The 22,691-nt window shown below is 40.9% G+C and overlaps 1 protein-coding gene across 8 annotated transcripts in view; it reads left to right on the forward strand.

Moving 5' to 3' along the window:
- akap13 (A-kinase anchoring protein 13) overlaps positions 1 to 20,905 on the forward strand; it is a 329,870-nt gene extending 308,965 nt beyond the window's left edge. For all 8 annotated transcript variants that reach the window (XM_062963356.1, XM_062963358.1, XM_062963363.1 and 5 more), the window contains 8 exons: positions 1,678 to 1,857; positions 3,890 to 4,051; positions 4,263 to 4,333; positions 6,404 to 6,448; positions 8,930 to 8,980; positions 9,855 to 10,304; positions 12,396 to 12,717; positions 15,322 to 20,905. In XM_062963356.1, the coding sequence (XP_062819426.1) occupies positions 1,678 to 1,857; positions 3,890 to 4,051; positions 4,263 to 4,333; positions 6,404 to 6,448; positions 8,930 to 8,980; positions 9,855 to 10,304; positions 12,396 to 12,717; positions 15,322 to 15,371 (1,331 nt within the window). In that variant the 3' untranslated portion in view covers positions 15,372 to 20,905. The remainder of the gene's footprint in view (positions 1 to 1,677; positions 1,858 to 3,889; positions 4,052 to 4,262; positions 4,334 to 6,403; positions 6,449 to 8,929; positions 8,981 to 9,854; positions 10,305 to 12,395; positions 12,718 to 15,321) is intronic.
- The last annotated feature ends 1,786 nt before the right edge of the window (positions 20,906 to 22,691 follow it).

Here is a 22,691-nt window from a genome sequence, read left to right on the forward strand (position 1 = left end):
TAGACGTAGATTCCCTTGAATCAAAGGGTGGGTCACTCTTACATCAAAGACAAGATTTTAAGGCAAACTTGTTCACACTTGAATTTGGGCCCTTGAAGTCTAGGGAGCCTCAATAAGAACATGCATTGTGTATCCATATACTGTATATACTCGAGTATAAGCCTAGTTTTTCAGCCCTTTTTTTAAGACTGAAAAAGCCCCCCTTGGCTTATACTCAGGTGAGGGTCCTGGTTGGCTTATACTCGAGAATATATGGTACATTTATGATTTTTCTCTATTATTATGGGTATTATTACATTTATTATTTTTCTCTATTATTGTTGCTACTATTACATTTATTTTACTCTATTTTTATTATTATTAATACATTTATTATTTCACTCTGGTATTATTATTATTGCATTTATTATTCTACTCTATTTATTATTACATGTATTATTTTCCTGTATTTATTATTATTATTATTATTATTATTATTATTATTATTACATGTATTATTTTACTCATTATTAAAAGGATACATAAGCACATTTACATGGAAGAAGATGAGAAGAATGATTTGATCAGAGTTGGGAAGTCTTATCTTAAATTTGGGCTTTATGTAAATATTCAAAAACATTTAACCTACTGATGCCTCAATTAATGTAATTTTATTGGTGCAGTCGAGTCTCACTTATCCAACGTTCTGGATTATCCAAGGCATTTTTGTAGTCAATGTTTTCAATACATCGTGATATTTTGGTGCTAAATTCGTTTATTAGGATTGTTGTTGTTGTTGTGTGACATCAAGTCATGTCAGACTTTGGCCGAGCCTAAGTCTAAAATTAATTATTTATTTACTGCATTTATTTACTACGTTTATATCCCACCCTTCTCACCCCGAAGGGGACTCAGAGCAGCTGTATGTCCATACAACATATTATATTATTAGCATAACACAAGATTAGCATTATATATTACTATGTATTGAACTATACCACTGTACTGTAATATTATATGTAATATATATATCAAATAATTAATATTATTATATTTATTTATTTATTTATTCACAGCATTTATATTCTGCCCTCCTCACCCCGAAGGGGACTCAGGGCGGATCACATTACACATATAGGCAAACATTCAATGCCTTTTTTAACATAGGACAAAGACAAACAACATAGCTCCGAGCGGGCCTCGAACTTATGACCTCCTGGTCAGTGATTCATTGCAGTTAATTGCACTAGCTTGCTCTCCCGTCTGCGCCACAGCCCCGGGCTGATATTATTAGTATTATATTGTATAACATTATAATATTATTATCAATATTATATGTATATACAATATATTATATTATTTAAAATGATATAAAATATTATATTATAAAACTGAGGGCGGGGGCCAGATAAATGACCTTGGAGGGCCGCATCCGGTCCCCAGGCCTTAGTTTGGGGACCCCTGATATACGGTATGTGAAATGTGTCTGGTCTCAGGCTGGCTTCTCCCACTCATTTTGAGAAAGATTCTTGTCTGCAGAAACTCCCTGTCAGTAGTTCCCTAAGTCTTCACAGTGTGGCAGCAGAGCCCAAGAGATCACTCAAACCAAAGGAATCCAAGTCGTGCTTTTTGTTCTGTAAGAATTCTTCGACTGACCTTTTCCTTCTTCCCCCCAATCCTGGCCTGCTCGCCCCACAGAACAGCTCCAGCAAAAAGATCAGCAAATCATAACGCTGCTGGAGGAGAAGGATAAGATTTTCCGAGACATGACTGACTGCAGCAGGCACGAGGAGAGTGCGGGAGCCCGAACGTTGTTCCGGTCCAATACTGAAGAGGCTCCCAAGGGGCAAAGTGTGATGAAGAGCGTCATCAGTGAAGGTAAGTGACGTCCTGAGCCCCGTCCAGATCTCCCCAAGAAGGAGCCTTGTTGTCACCAGCTGAGCATAGTAATACTGTTGCATCCATGAAGTTAAACTACAGCAAAGCAAGTGAACCGGTCACGACTCTTGGTGACCTCATGGACCAGTCCATGCCAGAGCTCCCTGCTGACCCTCACCGCCCCCAGTTCCTTCAAGGTCAAGCCAGTCCCTTCAAGGATACCGTCCATCCATCTCGCCCTTGGTCGGCCTCTCTTCCTTTTTCCTTCCATTTTCCCCAGCATCGTGATCTTTTCCAAGCTTTCCTGTCTCCTCATGATGTGGCCAAAATACTTCAGCTTTGCCTCCAGTGAGCAGTTGGGCATTATTTCCTGGAGGATGGACTGGTTGGATCTTCTCGCCAAAGTCCAAGGCACTCTCAGGATTTTTTTCCAGCACCAGAGTTCAAAAGCGCCTCTCTTCCTTCCTTTGCTCAGCCTTCCTTATAGTCCAGCTCTCACATCCATAGGTTACTATGGGGAAGACCATTGCTTTGACTATGCGGACCTTCGTTGCCAGTGTGATGTCTCTGCTCTTCACTATTTTATCGAGGTTGGCCATTGCTCTCCTCCCAAGAAGGAAATGTTGCCTGATTTCCTGGCTGCAGTCTGCATCTGAAGTCATATTCGCACCTAGAAATATAAAGTCTGTCACTGCCTCCATGTTTTCTCCCTCTATTTGCCAGTTATCAATCGGTGTGGTTGCCATCATCTTAGTTTTCTTGACGTTTAACTGCAACCCAGCTTTTGCACTTTCTTCTTCCACCTTGGTGATAAGGCTCCTTAGCTCTTCCTCACTTTCAGCCATCAGAGTGGTATCATCTGCATATAAGGTTGTTAATGTTTCTTCCAGCAATTTTAACTCCGGCCTTGGATTCCTCAAGTCCCGCACGTTGCATGATGTGTTCTGCGTACAAGTTGAATAGGGAGGGTGAAAGTATACAGCCCTGATGTCCGCACTCCTTTCCCCATCTTGAACCCGTCTCCTGTTCCGTGGTCTGTTCTGACTGTGGCTACTTGGTCTTTATACAGATTTCTCACGAGACAGACAAGGTGACTTGGTCTCCCCAGACCACCAAGTACATGCCATAGTTTATTATGATCCACACAGTCAAAGGCTTTAGAATAGTCAATAAAGCAGAAGTAGATGTTTTTCTGGAACTCCCTGCCTTCCTCCATTATCCAGCGGATATTGGCAATTTGGTCTCAATGTTTAAAAGACCCAAAAATTGCACTTCAGCCAAAACGAATGTAGTGGACCCACACAATACCAGATTTTAAGTGTAGAACTCTAAGTTATGTGATGAAGTCATAGCCACCATAAGTGGGAAGTAACTTGTAGGCAAACAGCAACATGATCAAAAACTCTGCGCACACAGATCCAAATTCAGGGGGAAAAAAATCCTTGTTCATTTGTTGTTTCTCAGTCAAGTAATTACAAAGATGCCTTTGAGGCATCCAAAAAATTATCTTGAATTTGAAAGTATTCTATCTTGTCTGATTACAGAAACCAAGCAAGATTGGGCCTGGCTTGGCTAGTACTTGACTGCGAGACTGTCTGGAACACTTGATGCTGTAGGCTTGCTTCCTCTTTCTGTCTGTCTGTCCTTCTTTCTTTCTTTCTTTCTTTCTTTCTTTCTTCCCTCCCTCCCTCCCTCCCTTTCTCTTTCTTTCTCCCTTCCCTTCCCTTCTTCCTTCCCTTTCTATCCCTTTCCGTCAGGAGAAGCCAGGTCTTCTCCTTGTCAGCTTTTCCTTCAATTTTGTCAAGGAACTTTCCATGCAATGTTTTGTTGTGCCAGCTATCAGCTCTAGTTTGTAGTGCGGTTTTCTTGTACTGATTCTTTGTCCGCTGTGCTTTGAGGAGTTTCTGATTTTTGACTTCAATCAAAGCAGGTTCTTCACTTTGCTTCTTCTTCTTCTTCTTTATTTATTTATTTATTTATTTAACCTGGGATAGAAGCTGATGTCTTTTGATCTTGCTCTTTCCCTTTTCAGTTGAGTTATTACAAGGGCTGGTAAGCAGGAGCCTAGGAAGTGCCCTTGGCCCACAGTTGAGCAGCCTTTCCTCCGAGCAGGAGACTGTGGGGCCCGTCTCCCTCCCCAGAAGAGCAGAGACATTTGGCGGATTCGACAGTCATCAAATGAATGTATGCAAAGGTGAGCGTGCTTTCTACAACTTCATTTTCATTGCTTTCACTTGGTGTTGGATTGCCATGTCTCTGGAGAGCATCCAAGGGGATTAAGTCAAGGAGGGCACAAGGGCTCTCAGCTTGGCTCCGTTTCTGCCAAGTTGTGGTTGCTGTATATTTTGTTTGTTCTCAACTATGCAAAATGTAAGCAACTTTCATTTTGTGTGGGGTGTTTTTAGGTGGGGAGAAGGAAGAAGGTGACGATGTGCAGGATCTTCGGAGGACAGAGTCTGACAGTGTCTTAAAAAAGGTATAGTACGGGTAGGACTTATAGTGCTGGCATTCCACAGCATTTCCAGAACAGGAATGGGGAGTGAGCAGCCCTCCAGATGATGATGGATTGAAGCTGCCATAACAACAACAACTACAACAGCCAGCAGAGTGTCTGCTGTGGACTCATCTTGTGTTTCAAATAATAACAATAATAACAATAACAATAATAATAATAATAATAATAATAATAATAACTTTATTTATTTATTTATTTATTTATTTACAGCATTTATATTCCGCCCCTCTCACCCCGAAGGGGACTCAGGACGGATCACATTACACATATAGGCAAACATTCAATGCCTTTTAACATAGAACAAAGACAAACAAACATAGGCTCCGAGCGGGCCTCGAACTCATGACCTCCTGGTCAGAGTGATTCATTGCAGTGATTCATTGCAGCTGCTCTCCAGCCTGCGCCACAGCCCGAGCCGAACTTTTTTTATATATCCTTCCACCATCTCCCTGAAGGGACTTGGGGCAGCTTACAAGTGGGACCAATCCCAATATTATCCCCCTCCAATGGCTATATTGGTTAGAGTTTAGGTGAATTGGCTGAGAGAGGGTTTCTTGGCCTTCTGAGTCTTAGTCCAACAATCAAACAACTGTGCCATGTATCAAGCTTGGCAGCTTCTGACCATATGTTGTGAGAACACAACTCCCATCATATTTTGCTATTGGCTGCTGTTTTTAAAAATGGTGCTTATCTCCATTTCTAAGCCGAAGAGCCGGCATTGTCCATAGACACCTCCAAGGTCATGTGGCCATTGGCATGACTGCATGGAGCGCCGTTACCTTCCCGCTGGAGCGGTACCTATTGATCTACTCACATTTGCATGTTTTTGAACTGCTAGGTTGGCAGGAGCTGGGGCTAACAGCGGGCGCTCACTCCGCTCCCGGGATTTGAACCCGGGACCTTTTGGTCCGCAAGTTCAGCAGCTCAGCGCTTTAACACACTGCGCCACCAGGGGCCCCAATATTACCTAGGAATGTCATTTTTTCTGAAACCGAAGCAACAGTGATTTAAAAGAAATGCTGTGCCTCAGTCATATCAAGTATCGCATTCTAACAAATTTAAATTTTGTTCCTTCTGCATTGATTTGATGAAGCCTTCTCTCAACTAGTCCCCTCCAGATGTGAGGGATAACAAACTCCTATCAAATTTAACTAATTTATGACATTTATTTTATTTATTTATTTCCATCATTTCTATCCTGCCCTTCTCACCCAAAGGGACTCAGGGCGGCTTACAAAACTGGCAGAATTCGATGCCAATGTACAACAATACAAAGAAATAAAATATAAGCAATTAAAAACAGATTTAAAAGAATACAAAATACTTGAGCCATTCATCCACAAAACCTTGTACACAAATCTTAGTCCAGACCGAGTTGAAGCCAACAAAACTTATTCTTTGAATGATTATCCATGATCAATTATCAATTATTATTATTATTATTATTATTATTATTATTATTATTATTATTATTAATAATAATAATAATAATAATAATGTGTTGGAAGGGACCCCCAAAGGCCATCTATTCCAACCCCTTCTTCAAAGCCATACAAATTACTATTATATCGCTTATCCAGTATTCTCTGGCACTTGAAAATGTTTATTTTAACTAAAATAATATTACATGAGGGAATGAGGAAGTGCCGTCACAGTGGATGATGAAGCAGCTGCTCCCCCCTGTGGCCAGAATCGAACATCCCCTCAGAAGAAGGTTAAATTGCCTCTGCGTCTGTCTCTGTCTCGGTTCTATGTGTATATGGGCATTGAATGTTTGCCCTATATGTATATAATGTGATCTGCCCTGAGTCCCCTTTGGCGTGAGAAAGAAGGGCGGAATATAAATACTGTAAATAAGTAAATAAATAAATCATCCCCAGACCATTCCAGATCGGACCAACCAACACATCTGGATGGCTGCAGCTTAGGTCACAGTCTTCTTGCATAAATGGGTTGCTCTCTGTAGTTTACTTGTGTTGGCCTACCTTTGTCTGTGTGTTTATTTATTTCTGCTGTATAATTTCTTCCTAGGGAGGAACAGCAAACTTGATGTTTGTGCTGAAAAGGAACAACGAGGTAAGAGCCACTATCCTTGTTTACTTGAGTTTCTCAGTCTGCAACATGGGTCGGTCTTTTGTGTCTTTCTTATCTGCCTGCCCATTTTTGTTTTACGCATCCACCCTTTACATCAGGGGTCCTCAAACTTTTTAAGCCGAGGGCCGGTCCACAATCCTTCAGACTGTTGAGGGGCCGGATTATCATTTGAAAAAAAATAAGCAAATCCAATGTACACTGCATATGTCTTATTTGTAGTGCAAAAACAACAACAAGAACAATGAAAGAACAATACAATATTTAAAAATAAAAACAATTTTAACCAACATAAGCCTATCAGGATTTCAATGGGAAGTGTGGTCCTGCTTCTGGCCAATGAGATAGTCAAGTTAATTAGGGTTGTTGTTGTTGTTGTTGTTGTTGTTGTTGTTGTGTGCCTTCAAGTCATTTCAGACTTTGGGCGAGCCTACGTCGAATATTTATTTATTTATTCATTTATTTATTATTTTCTGCATTTATTGACTACATTTGTATCACACCCTTCTCACCCCAAAGGGGACTCAGAGTGGCTTACAAATGATATGTACATACAATATATTATATTATTAGCATAGCACAATATTAGCATTATATATTACTATGTTGAACTATACCACTATACTGTAATATTATTAATAATATTATATGTAATATAGAATATATGATTAATATTATTATATGGTATTATTATTAGTATTATATTGTATTACATTATAATATTATGATCAATATTATATGTATATAGTACAATATATTATATTATAAAACTGAGGGCGGGGGCCAGGTAAATGACCTCGGAGGGCCGCATCCAGCCCCCGGGCCTTAGTTTGGGGACCCCTGCTTTACATCTTTGAAGATACAATTGGGAATACAGTAGAGTCTCACTTATCCAACGTTCTGGATTATCCAACGCATTTTTGTAGTCAATGTTTTCAATACATCGTGATATTTTGGTGCTAAATTAATAAATACAGTAATTACTACATAGCATTTCTGCGTATTGAACTACTTTTCCTGCCAAATTTGTTGTCTAACATGATGTTTTGGTGCTTCATTTTTAAAATCATAACCTAATTTGATGTTTAATAGGCTTTTCCTTAATGCCTCCTTATTATCCAACATATTCGCTTATCCAACATTCTGCCGGCCCGTTTATGTTGGATAAGTGAGACTCTACAGTATATGCAAAACTTGTGGGAAAATGTTAAAAATCAAAGAGGAGACCGAAGCACTTCTGGTCCCAAGCACGTAATAACATCAGGATACATCTGAAAAACGTATTGTTCTTCTTCCTTCTAAAACACACTGATCCATTATTCTATTTTATTTTAATTTGATTTTAAGTGTTAATTGAGTTTTGGTGGTCTATTGCATGGTTTGCTTAAGGTAACTATTGGTATAATTGTCGATTTTACTGTATTTTATCGTAACATGTTTTAACTCAGGGGTCCTCAAACTTTTTAAGTGGGGGGCCGATTCACAATCCTTCAGACTGTTGGGGGGCCGGACTAGGATGAAATAGTCCAAAATTAGGATTGTTGTTGTTGTGTGCCTTCAAGTCATTTCAGACTTAGGTCAACCCGAAGTCTAAAGTTTAGGACAGAGGCCAGGTCAATGACCTTGGAAGGCCTTAGTTTGGGGACCCCTGATCTAGACGATCTCATAAGACCATAGGTAAGCAAAGAGACCTCCAAAGACCATCTAGACGGTCTCATAAGACTATAGATAAGGAAAGGGAGCCTCAAAGGCCATCTAGACGATCTCATAGGACCATAGGTAAGCAAAGAGACCTCCAAAAGCCATCTAGATGGTCTCATAAGACCATAGATAAGGAAAGGGCCATCAAGACAATCTCATAAAACCATAGATAAGGAAAGGGACCCTCAAAGGCCATCTAGATGGTCTCATAGAACCATAGGTAAGGAAAGTGACCTCCAAAAGCCATCTAGATGGTCTCATAAGACCATAGATAAGGAAAGAGCCCCCAAAAGCCATCAAGACGATCTCATAAAACCATAGATAAGGAAAGGGAGCCTCAAAGGCCATCTAGATGGTCTCATATGACCATAGGTAATGAAAGTGACCTCCAAAAGCCATCTAGATGGTCTCATACGGCCGTAGCTAAGCAAAGAGACCTCCAAAGACCATCTAGACGATATCATAAAGCTATAAGTAAGCAAAGAGACCTCCAAAATCCAGGTAGACCTTGAAGGGCCACATCTGGCCCCCGGGCCTTAGTTTGGGGACCCCTGTTTTAACTGTTTTACCTGATTGTATTTTTGGGCTTTTGTCCCGTGTTAGCCGCCCCGAGTCCCAGCTGGGAGATGGTGGCAGGATAGAAAAATAAAGTTACTTACTTACTTACTTCTGAATTCCTTGGAAGGAAGGGGAGGAGACCAGCATAGCAAATGACAATGCGTAGCTAACAGCTATTCCACTTTTCCTTCTGCTTTTCTTTTTCAGCAAGTTCTCCAGAGCATAACACACCTCCACAGCTTGCTGGGCACATTGCAGGTAAGTCCACCTTGGGTTGTAAGTTTTGATTAACAGATGGGCTCAAAGATATGTCAGAGAAGCAAGACGCAGCAGCATTAGAATCCCCTCCCCACGACTTCAGAAATTCAAACTTCACGATAAATACCAATATAGTGTTTTCTGTTGGGAATTGAAGAGCCGTTAAGCTCTAATCACCCTCTTTATGAGGTAAATTCCCATTAAAATAGCAGAGTAAAAATTGCAGCAGTGAGACTTATGCGGTGTGAGTTTTGGAAGGCCTCTGTGTCTTCAGGAAGGCAAAGGAATGCAAAGTTAGCTTTAAAGTTTAAAAGCATTTATTGAGGTAAAAAGAAATCCATTGATGGATAGAAAAGGTTTGGAGCTAACTAGCTAATGTATCCTGTTCTAATACACATAGACGGATTAAAAATAACAACGCTCTAGATAGCTACATCTTGGCTAGTAGAGGGACAAAGGTGCGTCATCTCTGGAAAATAATAGGAAGCTGGAAAGGAATGGCGACCAACCTCGTGGGTCACTTCTTCTCTAGGGTCATAAACATTCCAAAGGCCCAATTGGGGAAGTTACGTCAAAGCCCTTGGAGAGATCACATTTCTAAAGCATCAAAGGGGTGGGTTGACCTAAACAGGAAACAATAGTGAAGCCTAATCAAAACATGCATGGAACTGGGGAAGGTGTCCCTGACTCTTTTCTAGGCTTCCTATCTAACCATGGAGACTTAAGCAGTACAGGATGACATTTTTCCAACATTTTCTTCTGACCTCATTTGGAGATGATGGATTCAATCCTGGGACCTTCCATTCCAAGCAAGGTCTCTTCCACTTAGCCCATGATTTTCCCACTTGCATCCCTTGCCTCTTTTTCTTCACAGGCAGTCGTGGTGCAACAAGACACCTACATTGAAGACCAGAAGCTTCTTCTTACGGAGAGGGCTCTGAGCCGCGGCTCTTTCCGGCCCAACTCGCTGATTGAGCAGGAGAAACAGCGGAGCATGGAGAAGCAGAGGCAGGAGTTGGCCAACCTTCAGAAGCAGCAAGCCCAGCACCAGGAAGAGAAACGGAGAAGGGAGCGGGAATGGGAAGCCCGGGAGAAAGAGCTGGTGGAGCGGGAGGCCCGGCTGAGCCAGCGAGAAGACCAGGCCCAGAAGGAACACCATCATCTGGAGAAGGAGAGAGAGGAGCTACAGCAAAAGAAAGCGGCCTACCAGCTTGACTTGGAGCATCTTCGGGCTGCCCAGAAGCAGCTAGAGAAGGAGAAGGAACAACTGAAGAGGGATAAGGAGCAGTTCTCTCAGCCGCACACAGAGTCCAGTTTCAATCTGGTAATCACACCATTTATAGTTACTGGTTTCAGGTGTTTTAAGAGTAAGATCTGAGGTGGCTTTCAACCTGGGTGGGAGAGTTGTGCTAAATGTTTTTTACAGATGGGTATGATGTAGATCAGTGATGGCCAACCTATGACACACGTGTCAGCACTGACACACCTAGCCATTTTTGCTGCCACATGCAGATTGATTGGATGACTATGTCTTTTGTGGCCAAATTTGATGCGATTTGGTCCAGTGGTTTTGTTGTTTAGTCCATGGGAATTATGCACATTACATTTATAATTATGATATCATTCTATTATTATTGTATATATCATATTATTATCATATAATATATCATATTATTACTATTATATTATTATTCATTATTCATGACTACATTGAAACTAGAATAGAGAGAAATCAGTGTGGAAACCGCAAGAGGTACTATAGATCATTGTACATGGAAATAATGGTAGTAAAGAGCTTTTGATTTATTAAATACAGTTATATATTACAATTATATATTTTTGTTATTTAAACTATTCATATTGCGAAATTATGGTTTTTTTCTCGAAGTGACACACCACCCAAGTCATGCTAGGTTTTTTGGTGCATTTTGACACACCAAGCGCAAAAGCTTGCTCATCATTGATGTAGATACTGAGCCATCGACTCCCAAAACATTCCATATGGAGTGCTATCACTCATTTCTTACTAATTAGTTTTCAGACTTGAAAATAAGTAGAAGAAATGTATTCACTTTTAATAAAAGCCATTGGTGCAAATTGACACACCGTTAAGTAGTAATGGCCAACTGGTTGTCTGATGTGAATACCTGGAGGGTTGTTTACTACTGATATAGACAAGATTGATTATTTGGATCCTATATGGCTCTGCAGTTAAGGCCAAGATCGAAAAATCAGCTGATGACCCAAAATGCAGACTGTGCAAGGAAACCGACGAAACCATGGATCATATCCTCAGCTGCTGTATTTATTTATTTTATTTATTTATTTACAGTATTTATATTCCGCCCTTCTCACCTCGAAGGGGACTAAGGGCGGATCACATTATATACATATAGGGCAAACATTCAATGTCCATATACACATAGAACCAAGACAGATGCAGAGGCAATTTAACCTTCTCCTGAGGGGATGTTTGATTCTGGCCACAGGGGGGAGCAGCTGCTTCATCATCCACTGTGACGGCACTTCCTCATTCCAACGTCGTAAATTAGTTCAATTTGCCTCCCCACTTTATAATTGGTACCTTATTTCCTACTTGATAGATGCAACTGTCTTTCGGGTTGCTAGGTCAGCAACAAGCAGGAGCTATTTTTTTATTTTTGTATTGACGGGTGCTCACCCCGCCATGGGCTGGCCTCGAACTCATGACCTCATAGTCAGAGTGATTTATTGCAGCAGGCTGCTCACCAGCCTGCGCCACAGCCCAGCCCTTTGAGTCATTCCTTGAGTCCCCGGTGGCACAGTAGGTTAAGCCCTTATTTCCTACTTGATAGATGCAACTATTTTTCAGGTTGCTAGGTCAGCAACGAGCAGGGGCTATTTTTTTATTTTTTATTTTCAACAACAACAATTCTTTATTGATTAGTCACTTTTGACCATATCAAGACATGTAAAACATACAATACGTACACACTTACGCATGCATGCAATAAAACCATGTAAAGATACAAAACATCCCGACCTACAGCCTAATAACCCGCTCCTAGATAAGTGTACAAATACAAAGTAAAAAGGTTAACATTAGTAATTTCCTAAGGTAAGGTTTGAACGAGGACAGGGGTAAGTAAAACACGTGTTATTTTTTAATTGACGGGTGCTCACCCCGCCACGGACTGGCTTCGAACTCATGATCTCATGGTCAGAGTGATTTATTGCAGCAGGCTGCTCACCAGCCTGCGCCACAGCCCAGCACAACTATGTGGCCCAAATGATTCATTGGAACTTATGCCTCAAGTACCACCTCCCAGCAGTAAAGAACTGGTGGGATCACAAGCCTGCAAAACTATTGGAAAATGAGAATGCAAAGACCGTTGCAGATGTGCTTATATTCTGTGTTTCACCCTCTTCCTTTCAGCTTTCCAACCAGCATGCCAAGGTGGGTCGGACCCCTTCTATGCCTGTGATGGATGAATCCTCTTGCCGACCACTGAGCGCTTCTCTCGGCAAGCAGGGTCTGTTGGACACGGAACTCTCGGCGTCACCCAAAAGAAACAGCTTCTCAAGGGCACATAAAGAGAAGAGCTCTTTCCACTTAAGTAGCACCACCGCCTCAAGCCAAACCAACAAACCAGCCGAGGGACACATCCCGATGCCCAACCGCCTCTTTGGCTTGGCCAAGCCGAAGGAGAAGAAGGAAAAGAAGAAGAAGGGCAAAGGGCACCGCATACAGCCAACTGGTAAGCAAAGAGCTCTTTTGACACAAAGTGTAAGTCTCGCATATCCAAGGCTTCCTTATCTACAGATATTTACTTCTCTCCCATACCTGGAAGGAAGTAGAAATCTGGGACAGAGAGTAATGAGCAATGAGTAATGAGAAGAAACAATATGGTAATCCAGAAGGAATATTTCAGTACGTCAGTATATTTTAGAGTAGTTTGCATGCACAGGGGCTTAAAGTGTGTTGTCCAACATTATCTAATTTTGTAGGACAAGGCTTCTGTGCCTCAACTTCAGCCGCAGTTGTTCTCTCCTCTGGGACAGGGATTGGTGAGTTTGTCCCCTGTTGATGCTTGGTGCATCAGGAAACAGTGATGAGATAGCTGCTTGTATCTCCTGTCAATTTGGAAAGTTGACCCATAGAAGAGTGTCACTTGTGGCTCTGAAAGCAGTTTAGGAGTATCTCTAAAGTGATCACCTACTCATTCATGTGCCCTAAACACTATAACCAGCTGTTGTTAATTTCCTAAGAAAACTTCAGGGTTCAAAGCAAACCCATCTACATGCATTCTTTTTATTATTATTATTACTAGCTGTGCCCGGCCACGCGTTCCTGTGGCGTTGTCTGGTGGTGTTGGTGAGAACTTGTTGAGGTAGTGGTGGTATTGAATGTCTGTTGTATGGTTGTCTTTATGTTTAGTATGCATTTGGTGGTTTGTGTATTGTGAAAGTGGTGAGGGTAGAGGGGGTCTATGTCCCTGTGTAGTATTGTATAGTATTTATACGTTGTCCATGTGTTGTGAATACTTGGATTGTGTCCTGCTGCATAGTAGAAAGGGTTGGGCTGGATGGCCCTTAGAGGTCTCTCCAAACTCTTGGATGCTATGCTTCTATTATTATTATCATCATCATCATCTTCATCATCATCATCATTATTATGTAGAGGCTGGATGGCCATCTGTCAGGAGTGCTTGGATTGTGTCCTCCTGCATGGTAGAAGGAAGTTGATCTGGATGATCTTTAGGGGTCACTCCAAACCTTAGGATTGTATGATGATGTTGTTATTATTATTATTATTATTTTATTATGACACAGCAAACAAGATAGATATGCTGTATTTCGTTTCACAAAACCACAAGTCGAACACTTCCCAAGTGTCTAGGACTGTGTGATGTATTTTCGGATGATGCGCGCAGATCCCAGTCGGGTGGCAGTTGGTAGATTGTAATTTTGTCAATGTCTATTGTTTCCAAATGCCGGCTGAGATCTTTTGGCATGGCACCCAGTGTGCCCATCACTGCACTGGTTTCTGCCAGAGTCTTTGAAGTTCAGTCTTGAGGTCCTGAGAGCGGCTGAGTTTTTCCTGTTGTTTTTCGTCAATGAGACTGTCAACTGGGATGGCGACATCAATGAGCCAAACCTTTTTCTTTTCCACAACTGTGATGTCTGGTGTGTTGTGTTCCAGAACTTTGTCAGTCTGGATTTGGAAGTCCCACAGTATCTTTCATGCTCATTTTCCAATACTTTTGCACGTCTGTGATCCCACCAGTTCTTTGCTGCTAGGGGGGTGGTACTTGAGGCATAAGTTCCAATGGATCATTTGGGCCACATAGTTGTGCCTCTGTTTGTAGTCTGTCTGTGCAATTTTCTTACAGCAGCTGAGGATATGATCAATGGTTTCGTCGGTTTCCTTGCACAGTATGCATTTTGGGTCATCAGCTGATTTTTCGATCTTGGCCTGAATGGCCTTTGTCCTGATGTCTTGCTCCTGGGCTGCAAGGATCAGGCCTTCTGTCTCCTTCTTCAGGGTCCCATTCGTGAGCCAGAGCCAGGTCTTCTCCTTATCAGCTTTTCCTTCAATTTTGTCAAGGAACTTTCCATGCAATGTTTTGTTGTGCCAGCTGTCAGCTCTAGTTTGTAGTGCAGTTTTCTTGTACTGATTTTTTGTCTGCTGTGCTTTGAGGAGTTTCTGATTTTTGACTTCAGTCAAAGCAGGTTCTTCACTTTGCTTTACATATTCTGCCAGGGAATGTTCTTCTTCTTTGACTGCTTGTTTTATTATTGTTATTATTATTATTTTTGTTGTTATTATTATTATTCATATTTTAAGTGCTTTACGTAAAAGATATATATGAGTGAATAGGTGGATATGAATGGGGACAAAAGGGGAGAAGGGAAAGAGAAAAGAAAAGAGAAAAAAGTGGATGGCTAGATGGGGAGAGGAGAGAAAGTGAGAAGGGGTAATGAGGGTAAAGTTGGTCTTCCGTTTTCTACTCAAATGTTTAAATTGTCTATTATTGTTTGTTGGTCTCCATTTTAGTTTGAGTTCGCAGGTTTCTCCTTTTTGTTTCTTTTAATCCATTGCTAAATTTCTATATGCCTCGTATTTTTTCCAATCTGTGCTCTTTATTGGTTTGTACTCTTTATTTACATGCATTCTTAATCACATGAGGCTGATTTTAGAGGAGGAGAAAATGCATTTGTCTGTGCTCAGTGGCACTGTGCTATTTGGTGTGTCCCAGGTCTTATGCTGAAACTAAGTTCACTGTCTTTGCATTTGTGAGCAGAGAGTAGGAAAAATCTGGATTTTTGCATAATATGGTGTTAATTTCTTCTCTTCCCAGATACTCACTCGCCAGAAGCAGGTCCAGAGGGTGAAGAGATCTTCTGCTAACTTCACCTCTCTCCATTTCTCTTGTTCCACTCTGCCAAGCATATGCCAAGCATAACACATTGGTGACTCTCCCTCCTGTACGTTGAATTAGCATTGGGTTTCCTTACAGCAAAAACTCCTCTGTGAGCTTACAGTTGCAGCCTGTTCTTTACTGCTCTGGTTCTTGAAAATCTTACTTTTCAAAAGTCAGTGTGGAGAGTAACTTTGGACGTGACCAGATTGGGCGGGCTCAGTTTTGGTCGCTCATGTTCTAGAAAATGTCCACTCTTTGTATATTTGCTGGCTTAACGGCTTGCACAGACAGACTCTCCCTTGGATTTCCGTTCATCTCCAAAATGTGTTTGTATTCTTTCTGGGGAATAGAAGGAATATGTCCCAGGGGCAGCCAAGAAGCGTATCTTCTTACAGGGAACACCACCAAAAATCGAAAAGGCCTCATTAGTAAATAGATGGGGCTCTTTATGCAGTGTTTATACACTGGTATGTATAGATAAACTGTATATATTCGTACACATAAAAATATACATATATAAATAAATGTAGTTGTGTATCCGTTGGGAGATGCACTAATTCTGTACAGAAAACTTGGAAGAGCTTAGCTCTGTGCCCTAAAGGGTCAGTTGATCTCTATTAAACTGTTCAGGGACTGTGTCAATAACGAAATATCTTTGTACTTTTTGATCTTCAGATGCTTTTGCCACCAGTAACTCCTTCATATATGAGGGCTATTTAGAAAGTAGGTTACGTTTTGGATTTTAAAAAGGACAAAGTATAGGAGAAATCATTTACCATATGCAGCTGAAAGACACATCCCAAAACTACAATCTCATGTAATCCCCATTGAAATTTAGCCACGTTTCATATAGATAAATGAGTTTGAAAAGTACTGCCCCAGTAAATTTGTCGCCTCTCTCCTCCATTTCCAACAATTGGGGCTTGGCTGGCAGCACAGCGTTTTGGCTACGCTGCAGAAAGGGAGAAGGGGGAAGAGCTGAGGACACAAGCGGGGAATTTACTGGAGCAGTACTTTTCAAACTCATTTATCTATGTGAAACGTGGCTAAATTTCAATGGGGATTACATGAGATTGTAGTTTTGGAATGTGTCTTTCAGCTGCATATGGTAAATGATTTCTCCTATACTTTGTCCTTTTTAAAATCCAAAACGTAACCTACTTTCTGGATAGCCCTCGTATGTTTGTTTTTGGGGAATGGACTAAAGGCCAGATAATGGGAGAGTGACCTTTACAACGTTGAGCTCTGACAGTTACATTTTGGGGAAAGTAGAAGCAGTGGGCCGGCTTGGAGGCAGCAGTTCCATCGATGGCATCAGAATGCTTTGTGGATTTGAACTTGGTGAAGACTTTAAAATGGGAATGGAATAGAAATAGGAACACCTTTTCCTGGAATGCTTATTATATGTCACTTGCCGTGTTCGAACTGGAAAGCTGTTAATGCAACATAGAGATGGTTGAGCAGTCATAGCTTTCAGCAGAAGGAGGAGAACCCTCTATTTCTCGTTCTTGACTACTATCAAGCTCATCAGGACATTTTTCAGTTTCTCCCAATTTTCATGCAACCCCGTCATCATTTTGTAAGTTTATTTGGGGAGGGGGGGGGGTAATGAAATCAGTTGTCATTTAAAAAGCCACACTCTAACGAGAAGTATGAGGGCTATCCAGAAAGTAGGTTACGTTTTGGAATTAAAAATGAACAAAGTATAGGAGAAAAGATGTACCATATGCAGCTGAAAGCCACATCCAAATACTACATCTCATGTAGTCCCCATTGAAATCTAGGCATGTCTCAGATGGATAAATGAGTTTGGAAAGTTCTTCCCCAGTGAATTCTGCCACTTGTGTCCTCAGCCCTTCCCCCTTCTCCCACCAAAACGCTGGGGAAGAACTTTCCAAACTCATTTATCAATCTGAGACATGCCTAGATTTCAATGGGGACTACATGAGATGTAGTATTTGGATGTGGCTTTCAGCTGCATATGGTAAATGTTTTCTCCTATACTTTGTTCATTTTTAATTCCAAAAACGTAATGTACTTTCTGGATAGCCCTCATATATTCATCTACCTGCAACAGAACGATGCAATATGTCCCCAAGCTTTGTTTACTTGGAAAGCTGAAGCTTAAATTGCAGAGTTTCCAGCCCGGTCTTGTCATTGAATCCGAACCAGATGGGCGAACATGATGTAAACATGAACTGACCCTTGATTTTAAAAAGAGTCTGGAGTCTGGTGGTGTTGCACCACATGGATGGTCCTTTCACCATGCAGTTTTAATTTTGAACATTGGAAGGCAGTGAAGGGAGTCACATTGTGTTACATTTCCAGCTCAGAAAGAGTTGTGTGCATCTGAACTAATTCAACATCTGAATTAATTCTTCCAGTCATGCCATTTTTGAGAACAAGGCTGTCTTACTCACACATGCCCTCTAATCACTTCTTTTATCTTTTTGTCACAGTTTATTTAGAGGGAGACACAATCCCCTTTTGAATTGCTAGAGGCCTTGCCGTTCCCACGTGCATTTTCCCACTGCCGAAGTTCTGTTTAGAAAACCAGTTGCCTCCTCTTCAGAGCATGAAATGTAAAATCCTTGAACGCATTCAGGGTTAAGCTGTAGTGAAAGAGGGCTTGTTCTAGCACCTTGAGCCAGTACAAGTTGACTATGAAATGTGTGAGTAGTTGCAACGGAAGAGGAATATTTCCAATAGATGAGTGACCGTAGAGGAGTTAAATGATACAAAGACGGAATCCTCCCTTGAAGCCTTTGGAAGCTTTGTTTTCCCACCACCTCTCCAACATTTATTTTTAAAGAAAGGTTTGCACTATTGTCCTGATGCCATTTCCCTTTTCAAGCATCTCAGGCGCTGTTTTTGTGCAACAAAACATGCAAAAATGAGCATGGAAGCTCTTCTCTACCAAGCTCTTCAGAACTGGCACCACATGGTGGCATCTGGTCTGCCTTAACCGGCAGGTTAAGCAACTCTGGTTGGATTTGGAAGCTCTCTAAGTGATTCATCCTTTAGGAACCAAATTAGGAGGCAGCGGTGGAGTTCAGATTTTTGTTATGTTTATTCTTATTATTTGATGTTTGTTCTCAGTTGCAAGCTGGGCTTGCATTTCAAAACATCTTTTGTAAGTTTATTTGGGGAGGGGGGTAATGAAATCAGTTGTCATTTAAAAAGCTACACTCTAACCAGAAGTACGAGGGCTATCCAGAAAGTAGATTACGTTTTGGAATTTAAAATGAACAAAGTATAGGAGAAAACATGTACCATATGCAGTTGAAAGCCACATCCAAATACTACATCTCATGTAGTCCCCATTGAAATCTAGGCACGTCTCAGAAGGATAAATGAGTTTGGAAAGTTTTTCCCCAGTAAATTCTGCCGCTTGTGTCCTCAGCCCTTCCCCCTTCTCCCGCCAAAATGCTGGGGAAGAACTTTCCAAACTCATTTATCCATCTGAGACGTGCCTAGATTTCAATGGGGACTACGTGAGATGTAGTATTTGGATGTGGCTTTCAGCTGCATATGGTACATGTTTTCTCCTATACTTTGTTCATTTTTAATTCCAAAACGTAATGTACTTTCTGGATAGCCCTGCAACAGAACGATGCAATATGTCTCCAACAAAACATGCAAAAATGAGCATGGAAGCTCTTCTCTACCAAGCTCTTTAGAACTGGGACCACGTGGTGGCATCTGGTCTGCCTTAACCGGCAGGTTAAGTAACTCTGGTTGGATTTGTAAGCTCTCCAAGTGATTCATCCTTTAGGAAACAAATTAGGAAAAAGCGGTGGAGTTCAGATTTTTGTTATGTTTATTCTTATTATTTGATGTTTGTTCTCAGTTGCAAGCTGGGCTTGCATTTCAAAACATCTTTCTGTTTGTTTGAAAGAGGTCTGGATTTTCTTTTTTTGTGAAACAAAGAGAGAGCATTGACTTTGGTTTCCTGTTTTGTTTATTTTTAAACTGGGCTTATGAAGCTTATGATTTTTTTTAAAGGAAATTCGTATGTACGTATTACATTGATAACTGCGGGCACCATACTAAAAGGGGACAAATAGCCTGTGGTTATCAAATGGACTCAACCACTGCTAGGGAGAAACCTCTAACGTCCAAGATCTCTTAGAAGAAGAACAGCTGACGTTGTGTTAGTGCTGCACACCCTTCTGCGAAAAGAGTTGAAAACAAGCCCCTTCCTCAAGGTGTGTAACTATATCTCACTTTCATTGCTGGTTCAGGAGATGGATATATTTGGTGTTTCATCTTGTTCTTCTGGGGAATGGAACATGTAACAGTTGGAAAGTGATGCTTCCCTTGAATCACTGCCGTTTCTCTCAAGGCAATTGTTTCCGTCGTTTATTTACTACGGATTTGGCTCTCTCCCTTTGCCTCCTTCCTTCACCAGAACTTTGGATTTTCACTCTCATCCACAGGAAAGATATGCTCCATGGCTAGGTGAATATTTTTCACCTCTTGAAACCCAGAAAGTTTGATCTTGTACAATTCATACTCAAGGGCTATTTCATGCAAATGGATGCCATTTCATGTAGGGAATTTGTAGCCAAAAAAAAAAAAAATACAATCTGCTGCCATCGTTCCTTCTCATCACAGAGGAGGAAAACCATGTTCTGCAAAGTATATTTTTTAAGAGACAACGAGAGATAGCTTTGTGGACTGCTGTGGTTAGTTTACAATTTAAATTCAGCCATGGTAAATTATTTCTAACAATGACTGGATGAACTCTAGCATAAATATATATTACACAAAATGGTATTATATAACCGTTTGGTCCTCTCACTTGGCTTCAATTTTCCCCGCCATCACTTCCACGACTGCCACCAAATAGACTTGTACAAAGGTATTTCCAGACAAGTGTACCACAGTGGAGAGTTTTTTTTAAACACTTTGTTTAAAATTCTTTGTTAATTTGTAATTATGTAAAAAGTAGTTTATTGCCTGTAAAAAGTTTTGTTCCCTCTCCTGTTTTCCATATACATGGAAACAAACCAAAACCCATCAAATTTTCATAATAGCTTTTATTTATCTGCATTTCGTAAACGACTTCCTGTAAAATATTTTCCCTTCCCTCTAAATAAAATTTGATTTCCTGTCTGAAAATGTACCTGCTTGTGTTAGTTTGTGTAAAGGCTATGAACGACTGCCACCAATTTGGAAAGATGCAACCACCAAAGACTCGGGGAGGAGACCTTTTCTTGTGTTTTTCCTTTCTTCTTCTTATTCACTTTAGATGGTAGCATAACTTGGTTTAGAATATATGCGACAGAGGCTTAGATGTTGGAAGTTGGATTTTTTTGAGTTTTTCAAATGTGGATCAGAAAGATCTAAGTTTTAAACACACATACTCTGCAAACAGTTTGATTCCAATGCAAGTAAAAACAACTGAAAAAAAGGACTATAATCTACCTGATGAAGACTCTTGAGTGGAAACCAGTCGTGGTTTTGCAGTCTACTATCTATCTATATATATATAATAAAAGTCAATGTTTGTATGCGGCCGGCGGTGTATGTATGTATGTATGTATGTGTGTATGTGGCAGCTTTCTGATTGGCCACCACTATCACAGGCCACTGTGACCACCAGGAACAACGGACCTGGCCCAAACTTGACACGCTTAACCCCCATGATGCACTTTCTGTCCTGGTGCCATTTGCGGAACGATGGACCATGGGTGATGGGATATGTAGTACTTTCAATCGCTACGACTCCCACAGGCCACTGCGATGCCCACTAGTGAGATAACTGGACCAAACTTGGCAGACAGAACCCCCATGACCCCCTTTACACCCTGGTGCAGTTTGGAGGAAGATATACCATGGACGATGGGAATTGCAATACCTTCACTCACTTCCTGAGACCACTGCAACTGCCACAAATGCCTGAACAAGACCAAACTTGAAACACAGAGCGCCCATGTCCTACTCTACACCTGGATGCTGTTTGGAGGAGGATGGACCATGGATGATGGGACTTGCAATACTTTCACTGGCTTCCTTAGAGCACTGTGACTCCCACCAACGACGAATCAGTACCAAACTTAGCACACAGAGGCCCCATTACCCACTCTACATCCCGGTGTGGTTTGGAAGAGTTTCGACCATGGATGATGGGAACTGCAGTACCTTCACTCACTTCCTGAGACCACTGCAACCCCCACCAATGTCTGATCAAGACCAAACTTGAAACATACAGTCCCCATGACCTACTATACATCCTGGCGCTGTTTAGAGTGGGATGGACCATGGATGATAGGACTTTCATATGGGAGTTATAGTTCACCTGCACCCACTGAACCCCACTGACCCTGGACTTTGACTAAACTTGGAACACGGGCAAACAATGCCTTTCTCAAATGACCCGGGCACCGCCGGGTCCCCAAGCTAGTCCGTAATAAAGAAACAAGAACAATCATTATATATAAGAAGAGGACTCAATTTGTGTATGTGGAACAATCAAAGAACTAAAGAACATTTGTTTATGAGAAGAGGAGTAAATTCATCCTTCACGAGAAAAATATTGTTTCTACTATGAATGTAACAGTCCTTCGTTTGATTGTTTAGCATCACCTTTTGTATCTGTTTTCATATTGATGTGTTGAACTAAATTTAGGTTTAATGATTTCTGTATTACTGTAATAGTGGATCCTTGTCTTTGTAGTTCCAGGGAACCCATTTTCTTTTTTGGTTTTTTGCTACTCAAAAGCACAACAGAACAGTCATGTTTTTAATTTCTTCCGGAAGACAGTGAGGGTTGGTGCTAAACTATGATATGATGATAGATAGATAGATGGTTGGATAGATAGATGGATACATAGATAGATAAATGGATACATAGATAGATGGATAGATAGATGGATGGATGGATGGATGGATAGATAGATAGATGGATACAGAGATAGATAGATAGATAGATAGATAGATAGATAGATAGATAGATAGATAGATAGATAGATAGATAGATAGATGGATGGATGGATGGATGGATGGATGGATGGATGGATGGATGGATGGATGGATGGATGGATGGATAAATAGATGGATACAGAGATAGATGGATACAGAGATAGAGATAGATAGATAGATAGATAGATAGATAGATAGATAGATAGATAGATAGATAGATGGATAGATAGATGGATAGATGGATAGATAGATAGATAGATGGATACATAGATAGATAGATGGATACAGAGATAGATAGATAGATAGATAGATAGATAGATAGATAGATAGATAGATAGATAGATGGATAAATGGATAGATAGATAGATAGATACATGGAT

This window comes from Anolis carolinensis, unplaced genomic scaffold, assembly GCF_035594765.1.
Source record: "Anolis carolinensis isolate JA03-04 unplaced genomic scaffold, rAnoCar3.1.pri scaffold_11, whole genome shotgun sequence".
NCBI lineage: Eukaryota > Metazoa > Chordata > Lepidosauria > Squamata > Dactyloidae > Anolis > Anolis carolinensis.